Below are 15,633 nucleotides of genomic sequence, written 5' to 3'. Positions count from 1 at the left end.
TTTATTTAGATCTGAGGGGACCTGTATGCCCAAGTATTTAATGACACCAGCCTGCCATTTAAATGGGAAATTCTCCTTTGCCCTATCCACATCTTCCGATGGCTTAAGTAGTCTTTATTACCCTGATGATTATGTTTTTTCTTGTTATGACTGTGTTTTCTTTGTCTAAATCTGCCTCCTTGAGTATGTACAGTCCGATTGTCTTTATGTAATTTATTCCAAGTAAAAATGTTACCAGAATCGTAATCACTCTTATCCCATAGGAATTTATCCCTTTTCCTCTGTTTCGTTTCTGCCTGTATAGGAATTAATCTAGAATCCAGTTTTTTATTAAAGGCCATCCATTGGCTTTCAGTCAGTCTGCTTTGCAATTCCAGCTGCGTTTTCAATATCTCTGCGTTAAGTGACTCATAATTCTGTATATTGGATTTCAAAACCAATTGTAGCAGGTCTTGAGAACATTTTAGCATGATCTTCTCCCATTCAGTCTTGAAAGACAAATCATTACTGTAATGGGAGATCTCTTTCCATACACGTAGTCCTCTTGGTACTCGATTATTATCGACATATGACTGCAAAGAGTTGTTTGTCCAAAATAACCTAATCTCTCTCTCTGAGAGATTAGTCAATTTATATTCCAAAGACCTCGTGCTTAACATGTGCACCTCGTCTGTCTGTTCGCACTCCTTAAAATAATTAACAGCATCCTCCCGGCCGGCTTGCAAACCACCCCGTACAGGTGTCAAATCGGACTCCATGATGTGGTGAAATTAATCTGGTTATTCCCACCGTAACATCAATACACCAAAATCTCACTGAAGGCGTGCATGCTCACAACAACGAACATCCAATATCAAAGGGAAAAGAGAGCAGCACAGCCTAAATGTCCAGAGATTATCAACGGTGTGTAATCACAGAGCAATACAATTACAAGAATGTAGGACTGTAATTATGATTTTTTGTTCATCCATGTTTATAATGTGTTCTCGTATTTGTTTTTAAGTTGTTTTTAATTAGCACAGTGCACCTTTCTATCGTCTGATTGGAGGTTGACACAGGAGGAGTTCGTGGTTACTAACCTACATATCCTGGCGTCACTTTCTCTCCGACATGGACCCGTAGAAGCGCTCCTTGCAGCGCGAAATGGCCGTCGTCTCGTCCGTCGCACTCCTTGCTTGTTTCACTCCCCCGAGCCTTGAAGATGTTTTCACGTGTGTTTCAATAAAGGACACTTGAACCACCAGGATTGGTGAGTGCTGCCGCGTTTGCTTCTCTTTTGTTCGTATGATTTATGCTTCACATCACGCGAGCACCTCCTCTTTATTTTTGGACAACCTATTTCTCTGTGATTACACACTGTTGATAATCTCTGGACATTTAGGCTGTGCTGCTCTCTTTTCCCTTTGATATAGGATGTTCGTTGTTGTGAGCATGCATGCCTTCAGCGAGATTTTGGTGAATTGATGTTACGGTGGGAATAACCAGGTTAATTTCACCACATCATGGAGTCCGATTTGGCACCTGTACGGGGTGGTTTGCAAGCCGGCCGGGAGGATGCTGTTAATTATTTTAAGGAGTGCGAACAGACGGACGAGGTGCACATGTTAAGCACGAGGTCTTTGGAATATAAATTGACTAATCTCTCAGAGAGAGAGATTAGGTTATTTTGGACAAACAACTCTTTGCAGTCATATGTCGATAATAATCGAGTACCAAGAGGACTACGTGTATGGAAAGAGATCTCCCATTACAGTAATGATTTGTCTTTCAAGACTGAATGGGAGAAGATCATGCTAAAATGTTCTCAAGACCTGCTACAATTGGTTTTGAAATCCAATATACAGAAATATGAGTCACTTAACGCAGAGATATTGAAAACGCAGCTGGAATTGCAAAGCAGACTGACTGAAAGCCAATGGATGGCCTTTAATAAAAAACTGGATTCTAGATTAATTCCTATACAGGCAGAAACGAAACAGAGGAAAAGGGATAAATTCCTACGGGATAAGAGTGATTACGATTCTGGTAGCATCTTTACTTGGAATAAATTACATAAAGACAATCGGACTGTACATACTCAAGGAGGCAGATTTAGACAAAGAAAACGCAGTCATAACAAGAAAAAACATAAACATCAGGGTAATAAAGACTACTTAACCCCTTAGTGACAGAGCCAATTTGGTACTTAATGACCGAGCCAATTTTTACAATTCTGACCAGTGTCACTTTATGAGGTTATAACTCTGGAACGCTTTATCGGATCCTGCTGATTCTGAGATTGTTTTTTCGTGACATGTTGTACTTCAAGTTAGTGGTAACATTTCTTCGATATTACTTGCGATTATTTATGAAAAAAATGGAAATATGGCGAAAATTTTTAAAATTTTGCAATTTTCAAACTTTGTATTTTTATGCCCTTAAATCAGAGAGATATGTCACAAAAAATAGTTAATAAATAACATTTCTCACATGTCTACTTTACATCAGCACAATTTTGGAAACAATTTTTTTTTTTGTTAGGGAGTTATAAGGGTTAAAAGTTGACCAGCAATTTCTCATTTTTACAACACCATGTTTTTTTTAGGGACCACATCACCTTTGAAGTGATTTTGAGGGGTCTATATGATAGAAAATAACCAAGTGTGACACCATTCTAAAAACTGCACCCCTCAAGCTGCTCAAAACCACATTCAAGAAGTTTATTAACCCTTTACGTACTTCACAGGAACTAAAACAATGTGGAAGAAAAAAATGAACATTTTACTTTTTTTTGCAAACATTTTACTTCAGAACCATTTTTTTTAATTTTCACAAGTGTAAAAACAGAAATTTAACCACAAATTTTGTTGTGCAATTTTTCCTGAGTACACCGATACCCCATATGTGGAGGTAAACCACTGTTTGGGCGCACCGCAGAGCTTGGAAGTGAAGGAGCACCGTTTGACTGTTTCAATGCAGAATTGGCTGGAATTGAGATCGGACGCCATGTCGCGTTTGGAGAGCCCCTAATGTGCCTAAACAGTGGAAACCCCCCACAAGTGACACCATTTTGGAAACTAGACCCCCCAAGGAACTTATCTAGATGTGTGGTGAGCACTTTGAACCCCCAAGTGCTTCACAGAAGTTTATAACGTAGAGCCGTGAAAATAAAAAATCGCATTTGTTTTCACAAAAATGATTTTTTCGCCCACAAATTCTTATTTTCACAAGGGTAACAGGAGAAATTAGACCACAAAAGTTGTTGTGCAATTTCTCCTGAGTACGTCGATACCCCATATGTGGAGGTAAACCACTGTTTGGGCGCACCGCAGAGCTTGGAAGTGAAGGAGCACCGTTTGACTTTTTCAATGCAGAATTGGCTGGAATTGAGATCGGATGCCATGTCGCGTTTGGAGAGTCCCTGATGTGCCTAAACAGTGGAAACCCCCCACAAGTGATACCATTTTGGAAACTAGACCCCTTAAGGAACTTATCTAGATGTGTGGTGAGCACTTTGAACCCCCAAGTGCTTCACAGAAGTTTATAACGTAGAGCCGTGAAAATAAAAAATCTCATTTTTTCTACAAAAATGATCTTTTTGCCCCCAAATTTTTATTTTCACAAGGGTAACAGGAGAAATTAGGCCACAAAAGTTGTTGTGCAATTTCTCCTGAGTACGTCGATACCCCATATATGGGGGTAAACCACTGTTTGGGCGCACCGCAGAGCTTGGAAGAGAAGGAGTGTCGTTTTACTTTTTCAATGTAGAATTGGCTGGAATTGAGATCGGACGCCATGTCACGTTTGGAGAGCCGCTGATGTGCCTAAACAGTAGAGACCCCCCACATATGACACCATTTTGGAAACTAGACCCCTTAAGGAACTTATCTAGATGTGTGGTGAGCACTTTAAACCCCCAGGTGCTTCACAGAAGTTTATAACGTAGAGCTGTGAAAATAAAAAAATCGCATTTTTTCTACAAAAATGATCTTTTTGCCTCCAAATTTTTATTTTACCAAGGGTAACAGGAGAAAATGGACCCCAGAAGCTGTTGTACAATTTGTCTTGAGTACGCCGACACCCCATATGTGGGGGTAAACCACTGTTTGGGCACATGGCTGAGCTCGGAAGCAAAGGAGCGCCATTTGACTTTTCAATGCAAAATTGACTGGAATTGAGATCGGACGCCATGTCGCGTTTGGAGAGCCCCTGATGTGCCTAAACAGAAGAAACCCCCCAAAAGTGACCCCATTTTGGAAACTAGACCCCCCATGGAACTTATCTAGATGTGTAGTGAGAACTTTGAATGCCCAAGTGCATCACAGAAGTTTATAATGCAGAGTCGTGAAAATAAAAAATATATATTTTTTAACAATAAAGATTTTTTAGCCCCCAAGTTTTTATTTTCACAAGGGTAACAAGAGAAATTGGACCCCAAAAGTTGTTGTCCAATTTGTCCTGAGTATGCTGGTACCCCATATGTGGGGGTAAACCACTGTTTGGGCGCACGGCAGAGCTCGGAAGGGAAGGAGTGCCATTTTGGAATGCAGACTTTGATAGAATTGTCTGCGGGCGTTATGTTGCCTTTGCAGACCCCTAATGTACCTAAACAGTAGAAACCCCCAACAAGTGACCCCATTTTGGAAAATAGACCCCCCAAGGAACTTATCTAGATATGTGGTGAGAACTTTGAATGCCCAAGTGCTTCACAGAAGTTTATAATGCAGAGTAGTGAAAATAAAAAATATTTTTTTTCCCACAAAAAATATTTTTTTAGCCCCTAAATTTTTATTTTCACAAGGGTAACAAGAGAAATTGGACCCCAAAAGTTGTTGTCCAATTTGTCCTGAGTATGCTGGTACCCCATATGTGGGGGTAAACCACTGTTTGGGCGCACGGCAGAGCTCGGAAGGGAAGGAGCGCCATTTTGGAATGCAGACTTTGATATAATTGTCTGCGGGTGTTATGTTGCGTTTGCAGACCCCTAATGTACCTAAACAGTAGAAACCCCCACAAGTGACCAAATTTTGGAAACTAGACCCCCTAAGGAACTTATCTAGATATGTGGTGAGAACTTTGAAAGCTCAAGTGCTTCACAGAAATTTATAATGCAGAGTAGTGAAAATAAAAAAATATATTTTTTTCCAACAAAAAAGATTTTTAGCCCCCAAGTTTTTATTTTCACAAGGGTAACAGGAGAAATTGGACCCCAAAAGTTGTTGTCCAATTTATCCCGAGTACGCTGATGCCCCATATGTGGGGGTAAACCACTGTTTGGGCGCACGGCAGAGCTCAGAAGGGAGGGAGTACCATTTGACTTTTTTAGCGCAAAATTGGCTGTCGTGTTTGGAGACCCCCTGATGTACCTAAACAGTGGAAACCCCCCAATTCTAACTCCAACCCTAACCCCAACACAGCCCTAACCCTAATCTCAACCCGATCCATAATCCTAATCACAACCCTAACGATAATCACAACCCTAACCCCAAAACAGCCCTAATCTCAACCCTAACCATAACCCTAATCAAAACCCTAAATCCAACACACCCCTAACCCTAATCCCAACCCTAACCCTAATCCCAACCCTAATCCCAAACGTAACACTAATCCCAACCCTAATCCAAACCCTAACCCTAATCCCAACTCTAACCCTAACTTTAGCCCTAACCCTAACTTTAGCCCCAACCCTAACCATAACTTTAGCCCCCGTCGTCACAAAAAAAGTTCAATGTAACCTTTTTTTTGTACGTCGCGTCCGCCATTTCCGCGGATGCGTGGCCGTAACTCTGCCCCCTCCTCCCCAGGACATAGACTGGGCAGCGGATGCGTTGAAAAACTGCATCCGCTGCCCACGTTGTGCACAATTTTCACAACGTGCGTCGGTACATCGGGCTGACGCATTGCGACCGCCCCGTACCGACGCAAGTGTGAAAGAAGCCTAAGGCTACTTTCACACTAGCGTCGTACTCGGCCCATCGCAGTGTGTCGGGCCGACGTACCGACGCTAGCGTTGTAAGCGCCGCACAACGGGTGCAGCGGATGCTGTTTTTTCAACGCATCCGCTGCCCCATTGTGAGGTGCGGGGAGGCGGGGGCGGAGTTCCGGCCACGCATGCACGGTCGGAAATGGCGGACACGTCGCACAAAAAAGTTACATGTAGTTTTTTTTGTGTCGACGGTCCGCCGAAGCACGAGGCATCCGTCGCACGACGGATGCGACATGTGGCAATCCGTCGCAATGCGTCGCTAATGCAAGCCAATGGAGAAAAAACGCATCCTGCAAGCACTTTTGCAGGATGCGTTTTTTCTCCAACGACGCATTGCGACGGAAGCCAAAAAACGCTAGTGTGAAAGTAGCCTAACCCTAACCCTAGCCCTAACCCTAACCCTAAATTTAGCCCCAACCCTAACCCTAACTCTAACCCTAACCCTAACCCTAACCCTAACTCTAACCCTAACCCTAACTCTAACCCTAACCCTAACCCTAACCCTAACCCTAACCCTAATTTTAGCCCCAACTTGTCTTCTCCTGCCGGCCGGCAGATGGCAGCAGATGGCGGGCGCACTGCGCATGCGCCCGCCATGAAGAAAAAGCCGGCTGGCAGGAGAAGACAGAAGAGGACCCAGGGACCCCGGGTGAGTATGATAGGGTCCCCGAATCCCCCTATTTCTCTGTCCTCTGATGTGCGATCACATCAGAGGGCAGAGAAATAACTGATCGCTTTTTTTTTTTTTTTTTTTTTTGCGGTCGCCGGTAAACTGTTAATTACCGGCGATCGCAAAGCAGGGGTCGGTGCAAACCGACCCCGATCATGTTCTTTGGGGTCTCGGCTACCCCCGGCAGCCGAGACCCCAAAGAACATCCGGGTGCCGGGCGGCGGGCGCACTGCGCGTGCGCCCGCCATTTTTTCCCGGAAGAAAGATGGCGGCGCCCATGGGGAGACACGAGGAGCACCGGGGGAGGTAGGTAAGTATTGGGGGGCTATTGGGGGCCATCGGGGACCACATTTCTCTGTCCTCCGATGTGCGATCACATCGGAGGACAGAGAAATTAAACGGCAAATCGCGTTTTTTTTTTTTGTTGCGACCGCCGGTAAACGGTTAATTACCGGCGATCGCAACTCGGGGTCGGTAAAAACCCCCCGAATCATGTTCTCTGGGGTCTCGGCTACCCTCGGCAACCGAGACCCCAGAGAAAATCCGACTCTGGGGGGCGCTATTCACTTTTTCCACAGCGCCGTTAATTAACGGCGCTGTGGATTAAGTACCCTTAGCGGCCGCCGTTAAAAGGCGTATCGGCGGTCGTTAAGGGGTTAACTACCGAATCAGACTCCAGTCTTAGCGAGGGACCAACTACTAACGCAGGATCTTCAGAAGATATGTCATTGGAGATTCAAACTACTGCTCCGACCCCTTTAGGAGGAAGACACGGAGGGGCAAACGTAAACACCGACCCCGAATGGCGGCGCAAAAGGAAGTATGTCTCTTGGAGACAGGAACGGTATTAGTGACTAACCCTGATGATTACGTGGTCAATTTGACACACCGCAGTCTGAACTCGGCCCAACTATCATTGTTATCTAAAGGCCTTAATTACTGTATACCCGATGGGTTTGATTTTGTCTCTTTTCAGATTGATTTATTTAAAGCTACTAGGAAAATGCATTTGTATGTTTTTTCTTTTCCACGGATTCTACAACTCTAGAAGGGGAACGCCCTTGTAGTGTGGGACCTTTGGGCTTTATGGCAAGTGCTCAGGAAGATGTTCTTGCAGACCTACATGAGGATGCGAGATGCTTACTCAGTCTTACAAATACGGCTTTAGATGTTAGAGCACCTGGGTTGATTGACAATGCCCCATTTGTGGGTGGGGTTCCTTCTACGTATATACCTCCAGTTTCCCCTGGTAACATGATCGTTTTATTCGAAACATTAGTCTTAAAGGATATGGAAGCGTTGTTATACAAAAAAGCTACCCCCAACCTCACTGGTAGTGAGACTAGAGCACTGAGGGAAATAGCTAGCTGGACAGATGTGATTGTACGCCCTGCTGACAAGGGGGATAAAACAGTCTTATTGCCCAGGGAGTCTTATTTGACAGAAGCTGATCGACAATTGTCAGATACGACAACTTACATCAAGTTACAGGGGGACCCCACGCAAAAATTTAAAGGGGAACTATGTACCTTTCTTAGAAAGGCAGTAGAAAATGGGGTTATCACACAACGGAAGGCAGAAAGGTTGCTCCCTAGCTTTTCCATGAAACCACATTGGTATTACCTCCCTAAAATTCATAAGTCTTTAACCCTTCCTCCTGTGAGACCTATTGTGTCCAGGGTAGGCTCGCTCACTGAGCCCCTATCCCAGTATATTGACTGGCTGCTACGTCCTCTACTTAATCATATTCCTTCCTACATCAGAGACACAAAATCATTTTTAGGCCACATTCAAAGTTTTGAGTGGCAGCCGGGGTTCTCCCTGGCATCCATTGATGTGGTAAGTCTGTACATTAATATCCCGCAGGGTTTGGGTGTAGACACGATCAGACGTATCTTAAGGACTACTGACAAGAGCCAGGGGTATATTGATTTTGTGTGCGGAGGTTTAGATTTCATTCTAACACACAATGCCTTTACATTTCTTGACACCTGGTACAGACAGACCACTGGGACTGCCATGGGGACCCCGGCTGCATGTACTTTCGCCAATCTTTATTTGGCTGTTTTTGAGGAAGATTACATCTATTCAATTGACAATATTTTTTTGAAACATATCAAACTTTTTTTGAGGTATGTCGATGACGTTTTTTGTGGTGTGGGACGGTACTGAGGCTGACTTTGATTCATTTGTAGGTTATCTTAACAGTTGTAACACCATGGGAATGTCCTTTACCCAGAAATTTGGGTGTATGAGCCTAGAATTTTTGGATGTTTTTGTGGAGGTGTTGGAAGGCAGTGTTTGCACTTCCGTTTTTCGTAAACCCACTGCGGTAAATTCCATCCTACATTTTAACAGTTTTCATCCTAATCATACTAAGAGGTCACTACCCTATAGTCAGCTTTTGAGGACACGACAAATGAATAATACACAGAGAGGTTTTGAGCGGCAGTCTGAGGAACTTTTTTGTAGGCTCCGTGACAGGGGGTATCCGGAGGAGTTATTAAAAACTACGTAAGAACGGGTAGAGGCTTCACCACAGGACTTGAGAGAGAGGTCGTTCGACACTCCGAAACAACAGTTCACCTTTTGTTTTCAATATGGCCCGATGGATAGAGAGATAAGATCGACTATCCATAAGCATTGGCACATACTAGAGAGGGATAGAGAGCTAATAGGGAGGACCGCAGGAGGACCCCTGGTATCCAACAGATGGGGTACACGTATCAGAGATGTGTTGGTTCATAATCGTGTAGTGAAAGACAGAACCACCTGGTTAGAACAAGCTGCCCTTAAAGGGAATTATCGGTGTGGTCATTGCCAATACCGTCAGTTTTATATTGTGGGCCGGATGTTAAACATTGGCCCTATAACACATAATGTTCGACAATTTATTTCTTGTAAGACTGAGTATGTGGTATATGTAGTGTTTTGCCCCTGCAAGAGATTCTACATTGGGAAAACTATCCGTAAGTTATACATGCGGTTCAGAGAGCACTTTAAATCAGGCCTTTCAGGTAAAGGAGTTCCGAGACTGATTAATCATATCAGAGGAAGCCATGGAGGGAACCCGGAGGTATTAACCTTTGCAGGTATTGAAAAAGTGATCCTGTCGGTACAGGGCGGTGATCTCCATAAAATACTGTTGAGACAAGAGGCTAAGTGGATTATGCGGACACGAGCAACTGGCCCGGCAGGCCTCAATGACAGAATAGACATGTCTGTTTTTCTATAAGGTAATTGTGCAGGGATCTTCCTATTAACTCTTTCTTGTTTTTGCCTGTCTGTATTTTGCGTTTTCTTTCTCCTGTATGTGTTTTCCTTGCAGGTTTTCCTGATGGATGTCCTCTTTCTGGACAACATGATAGTTGGGATTTGGTGTTGCTTATCTCAAATGCCTCTGTTGTGATATATCGTATTGTGATCTACGTGTTGATTACAAGAATGTAGGACTGTAATTATGATTTTTTGTTCATCCATGTTTATAATGTGTTCTCGTATTTGTTTTTAAGTTGTTTTTAATTAGCACAGTGCACCTTTCTATCGTCCGATTGGAGGTTGATGCAGGAGGAGTTCGTGGTTACTAACCTACTTATCCTGGCGTCACTTCCTCTCTGACATGGACCCGTAGAAGCGCTCCTTGCAGCGCGAAACGGCCGTCGTCTCGTCCGTCGCACTCCTTGCTTGTTTCACTCCCCTGAGCCGTGAAGATGTGTTCCAGTGTGTTTCAATAAAGGACACTTGAACCTCCAGGATTGGTGAGTGCTGCCGCGTTTGCTTCTCTTTTGTTCGTATGATTCATGCTTCACATCACGCGAGCACCTCCTCTTTATTTTCGGACAACCTATTGCTCTGTGATTACACACCGTTGATAATCTCTGGACATTTAGGCTGTGCTGCTCTCTTTTCCTTTTGATATTAAATAGGAGTATACTCAGGACTACAGAACAGGAGAAGGACTTGGGTATTCTGGTTACCAGTAAGCTGAGCAGCAGTGCTCAATGTCAAGCAGCAGCCGCAAAAGCAAACAAGATTTTAGGGTGTAAAAAAGAGATATAAAATCCTGTGAGTCCAACTTGTTGTTACCACTTTATAAATCTCATTTTGGGCTCCACATTTTGAAAAGGATATTCAGAAGCTAGAGCCAGTTCAAAGGTGGGCAACTAGATTATTACAAGGGATGGAGACCTCTCATATGATGAAAGGTTGGAAAAGTTGGGCTTGTTTGGCTTAGAAAAAAGAGGGCTCAGTGATCTCATTATATCATTATATGTATAAATATATGCGTGGTCAGTACAGAACACTGGCACATGACTTGTTCCTTCCAAGGACCATACTACGGACGAGGGGGCACTCATTACGGGTGGAAGAAAGGTGATTTAGACAGATAAATAGGTAATGATTCTTTACAGTTAGAGCAGTCAGACTGTGGAATGCCGACCACAAGAGGAAGTAATGGCAACACTATGACATCTTTTAAAAATGGCTGAATGATTTCCTCAATACACATAACATTGCAGGTTATAGTTAATTTAGTAACAAAATGTACAACTGGTGGAGAAAGGTTGATCTTGATAAACCTAGGTGTTTTTTCAGTCTATGTAACTATGTAACATGTGCCTCCGGGCCGTATGTTTTACAGGCCTGCTGTAAACATATAACAATCCATAACATGCAAGATTACATGATACATGGCCATGTAGATAAAGTATTGTAGTGTCTGACAAGTTAAGAGTTACTACATTTGTATTTCTGATAGGAGCATTAAAGGGGTTGTCCAGGTTGGTGATGAAAATCTGTAGTCACTCTATGTGACTTCAGACTTCGAAATCCTCAGAGCATACACACTGCACGTTGTCATAATGCTCCAGAGAGTGGTAGGTCACTTACGAACCAGATGTTTGTTGCTTCACTCAATTCACTTGGATTACGCAAGGTCACGCACGTCTATTCAAAATCACATATTTACGATAACATGACCACCAGCTCCTGGCACTGGAGAATCCTGACAGTACACATTAATGCAAGAGGATTCATAATCTGCAGTAACATAGATATGAGTATGTGACTTCAGACTTTCACCACAAACTTGGACAACCCCTTTTATTATAAAATTAAGTGATGCAGCATGCCCAATCCTAACAGTGTGTAATACACTCACTGTCAGGATTCAGCTCTGCTTGCCAGTTCCAGCAATCATCACGTGACAATTCATATGTGATTTTCAGACTTACAGCGACTAGCTTCTCTTCCAGCTTATCTCAATGAAGATGAGGCTGAAGTATTTAATTGAAAATGGAGAGAATTCAGAAGAGCAGCTAGTCGGCATGTATTTGTAAGTAAGCGAATCGCATATGGACGGACATTTGATGACTACTCAAAAAGCTTAAACTGGGTATAGGAGGGGGGCGCCAAACTGAATCCTTGTCCCTAATACCAGAAAACTTAGCTCCAACTCTGATTATGCCTATCAAGGGGTGAAACACAGTATTCAGTAAATGAATAGTCAATTCTTCAAGCTGATACATTCAAAGCAGAGAAAAATGTCAAATGTAAGGATCATAGTGACTTTGACAAGGGTCTGATTGAAATGTGTAGATGGCTGAATCAAATCCTCTCTAAAATAGTGAATTTTGAGATTTAATTACTGGTATTCATTGATTGGCATCTACAAAATAAGGCCTATGGAAAGACAACCAGTAAACTGTTAATGGGTGGTCAACACGCATTGCCACCAAAGATATCTACTGGCTAATTATAGCCTAGTATACAAACAGTATCTAGTGTGTGTGATTAGAAGGATGTGATAACATAATTTAATTGTAACAAATACAAGTGATATTTGATTGGGTTATAGATCAGTACAAAGTTCACCCTCTTTAACATACTTCTCTCATATTCTTGCATTAGCTGTAACATTATGATGTTACATTAAATATACTGTACTTTACAAAAAGTGCTACAACACTTTCCACTATTTGGTACAATACCTGTGCCAGAAGTTTCTTCATGTGAAAAGTAAGGAAGATGAGCACACATATTTTCCACTTAATCATTTTATATGCTTTATATCTGCAAAAGAATAGTAAAGTCAGAAGTTTCTCTTAAATTTTTATTAGATTCAAAGCATAATTCATGAACAGACACGTTGAGGTCTGTATAAGGTAAAATGGCTTTTCCTCAAATATTTTTATAAAGGGATGTGAGGAGTAAGGGCTCAGTAAGAGTACGTGGCCTCGATCAGGAACTGCTGCGGGTTGGACACTGCGTATTTATGCAGCATCAAACCCGCAGTGGACAGATATTACAGCATAGTGGATGGGCTTACTAGAAATTCCATGTCCACTAAGCATAGATAGTCACCTGCTGATCACTTGTGGACACTGACATGCGGCGCGTCTATCAAGACTGCAGCATGTCAATTTCTAGCATCTCCGCAAAAGAAATTGCATCAATAGAAATGTATTGAATGTGGCAAATCAGCATGGTTCAGTAAACACATGTGGGTTTACCTGCATTCAATAAATGGTTCCGGATCGTGGGTACCCGGCCTAAAGCGTCAGTGATTTTTCTCATATACAAAAAATGGTTGCCATTTCATCAGTGTTTCTGATCAGATTTTCAATAGTACTTGGTTAGTGTGTCCATCTTTACCATCAGAGTTTCATCAGTTTTTCAAGTGTGCAATAAAAAATTATGGAGGTTTCTTAAGTTTCTTCTATCAAGCAATCTAAGAAAAGCAGCACAAAAATGGCATCTGAGTACTGTCCGATTTATTCACAGACCCAAAGCCTTGCATAAACATATAACTAATCTTGATAGTAATGCACATAGCTTAAGGCCATATTTCCACGATGAGCTTTTGATGAGTTTTTGATACTGCGTCCAAAGCGCTGCGTCTTACAGTTCCAGCAAAGTGGATAAGATTTATAGAAATTTCATGACGACTGTCTTCTTTTTTACTTTTTTGTAAATTTGCTGAAACTTACTAAACTTTACAGTGACTTAACACTGCATTGTTAGATATGAAATGCAAATAGCTAGCTCATTGAAAATAGGACCATAGTTTTGCAGAAAATGTAAGTAGTAATAATAATAGTCATTTTATAGTTCATATATTTAAAGACTACTCTTACGCAGTTTTTCTAGGCTTTTAGATAAACAGCCTCACCTGATGGAATTTCTGATTCTCTGGTCGACTCTCTGTGTCTGGTACTTCAGTTCTAGGGCTATTCGCTTTTTATATCATTTCACTTCCCCATTCAGACAATGTCCCGACACAAAACTGTTATAAGTTTCTGAAGAAAAGAGATTAAATCGTGAAAAAGCCACAGAGCTGATAAAATACACAATTTCTGTTGAAAAATTATAACCACTTTTGATGTTTGCAATTTGGTAAACTTTATAATTGAATAAATTAAAGTTTTTTCACTGGCCCCTGGAGAAATATTACACTGGTCAACAGCATTTTTGGTGCCAAAGATATTTCATCGAATTTAGGGTATTTTTGGGGTGCTGATTCTGAATATGTCATCAGTTTTGCCAGATTGGCTCAAGTTTTTGAGATTTTTGGTATCTTATTTATAGCACTTGTTGGTAAATGCGACGCATCATCTCATTAATTTCTTTGGATTAGTACTTGACTTTACTTGGACTTTAGATAAGTGAAAATCTGCATTGTGGTCTGATTTGGTCAAATTTTTTGGTACAAACCACCATGTCTTTGTGAGAAGCAGAAAAGGTGAGCAGTTGGATTCTACTTATGAAGTGCCCACAGTGAAGAATAGAGGGGGACATGTGAAAATGTAGGGGTGCTTTGCTGACTGTTTAAAATGCGCGCGTCTCCTGCCTCCCGTGACGTCACGGCTTGTGATTGGTTGCGTCGCCCATGTGACCGCGACGCAACCAATCACAACGCCGGAACGTAATTTTAAAATCCTGAAGGACCGGAAATTACGTCACGGCTTGCTGTGATTGGTTGCGTCCCGGCCACATGGGCGGCGCGCGACCAATCACAAGCCGGGACTTCGCGTAAGGAAGTTAAAGCGCGAATTTTAAGCAAACAACGCTGCCGGTTCCCTCGGTAAGGTGCAGGCTGCGTCGGAGAGGTGAGTATAGCAATATTTTTTATTTTAATTCTTTATTTTACACATTAATATGGTTCCCAGGGCCTGAAGGAGAGTTTCCTCTCCTTCAGACCCTGGGAACCATCAGGGATACCGTTCGATACTTGAGTCCCATTGACTTGTATTGGTATCGGGTATCGGTATCGGATTGGATCCGATACTTTGCCGGTATCGGCCGATACTTTCCGATACCGATACTTTCAAGTATCGGACGGTATCGCTCAACACTAATTGTGACTATCCATCATCCTCTTGATTACATTCCAGAGGTTTTCAATGGGGTTTAGGTCTGGAGATTGGGCTGCCCATGACAGGGTTTTGATGTGGTGGCTTCTTAATTTTTAAGTGGGAGTATACTTGGGACTACAGATCAATAGAAGGACTTGGGTATTCTGGTTACAAGTCAGCTGAGCAGCAGTACTCAATGTCAAGCAGCTGCTGCAAAAGCAAACAAGATTTTAGGATGTATCAAAAAAGAGAGAAAATCCCGCGATACCAACATATTATTACCCCTTTATAAATCACTGGTGTGGCCACATCTAGAATATGGGATCCAGTTTTTGGCTCCATATTTTAAAAAGGATATTCAGAAGTTAGAATCAGTTCAATGTCGGGCAACTAGATTATTACAAGAGATGGAAGGCCTCTCATATGAGGAGAGGTTGGAAAAGTTGGGCTTGTTTAGCTTAGAAAAAAGATGCCTCAGGGGGATCTCATTTACCTGTATAAATATATGTGTGGCCAGCACAAAACACTGGCACATGACATTGTTCCTTCCAAGGACTGTCCTGAGGACTAGGGGGCACTTATTACTGGTGGAAGAAAGGCGATTCTGACAGCTTAACAGGAAAGGATTCTTTACTGCTAGAGCA

The 15,633-nt window shown here is 42.4% G+C and overlaps 1 protein-coding gene across 1 annotated transcript in view; it reads right to left on the bottom strand.

The window, feature by feature from the left end:
- LOC143782866 (ecto-ADP-ribosyltransferase 5-like) overlaps positions 1-13,834 on the bottom strand; it is a 44,204-nt gene extending 30,370 nt beyond the window's left edge. The window contains exons 1-2 of the mRNA XM_077270830.1: positions 13,807-13,834; positions 12,626-12,707 (exon numbers count right to left, since the gene is read on the bottom strand). Of these exons, the coding sequence (XP_077126945.1) occupies positions 12,626-12,691 (66 nt within the window). The 5' untranslated portion in view covers positions 12,692-12,707; positions 13,807-13,834. The remainder of the gene's footprint in view (positions 1-12,625; positions 12,708-13,806) is intronic.
- Positions 13,835-15,633: the final 1,799 nt, after the last annotated feature.

The sequence above is a fragment of the Ranitomeya variabilis genome, chromosome 1 (assembly GCF_051348905.1).
Source record: "Ranitomeya variabilis isolate aRanVar5 chromosome 1, aRanVar5.hap1, whole genome shotgun sequence".
Lineage (NCBI taxonomy): Eukaryota > Metazoa > Chordata > Amphibia > Anura > Dendrobatidae > Ranitomeya > Ranitomeya variabilis.
This window is presented reverse-complemented; position numbering and strand designations above follow the sequence as displayed.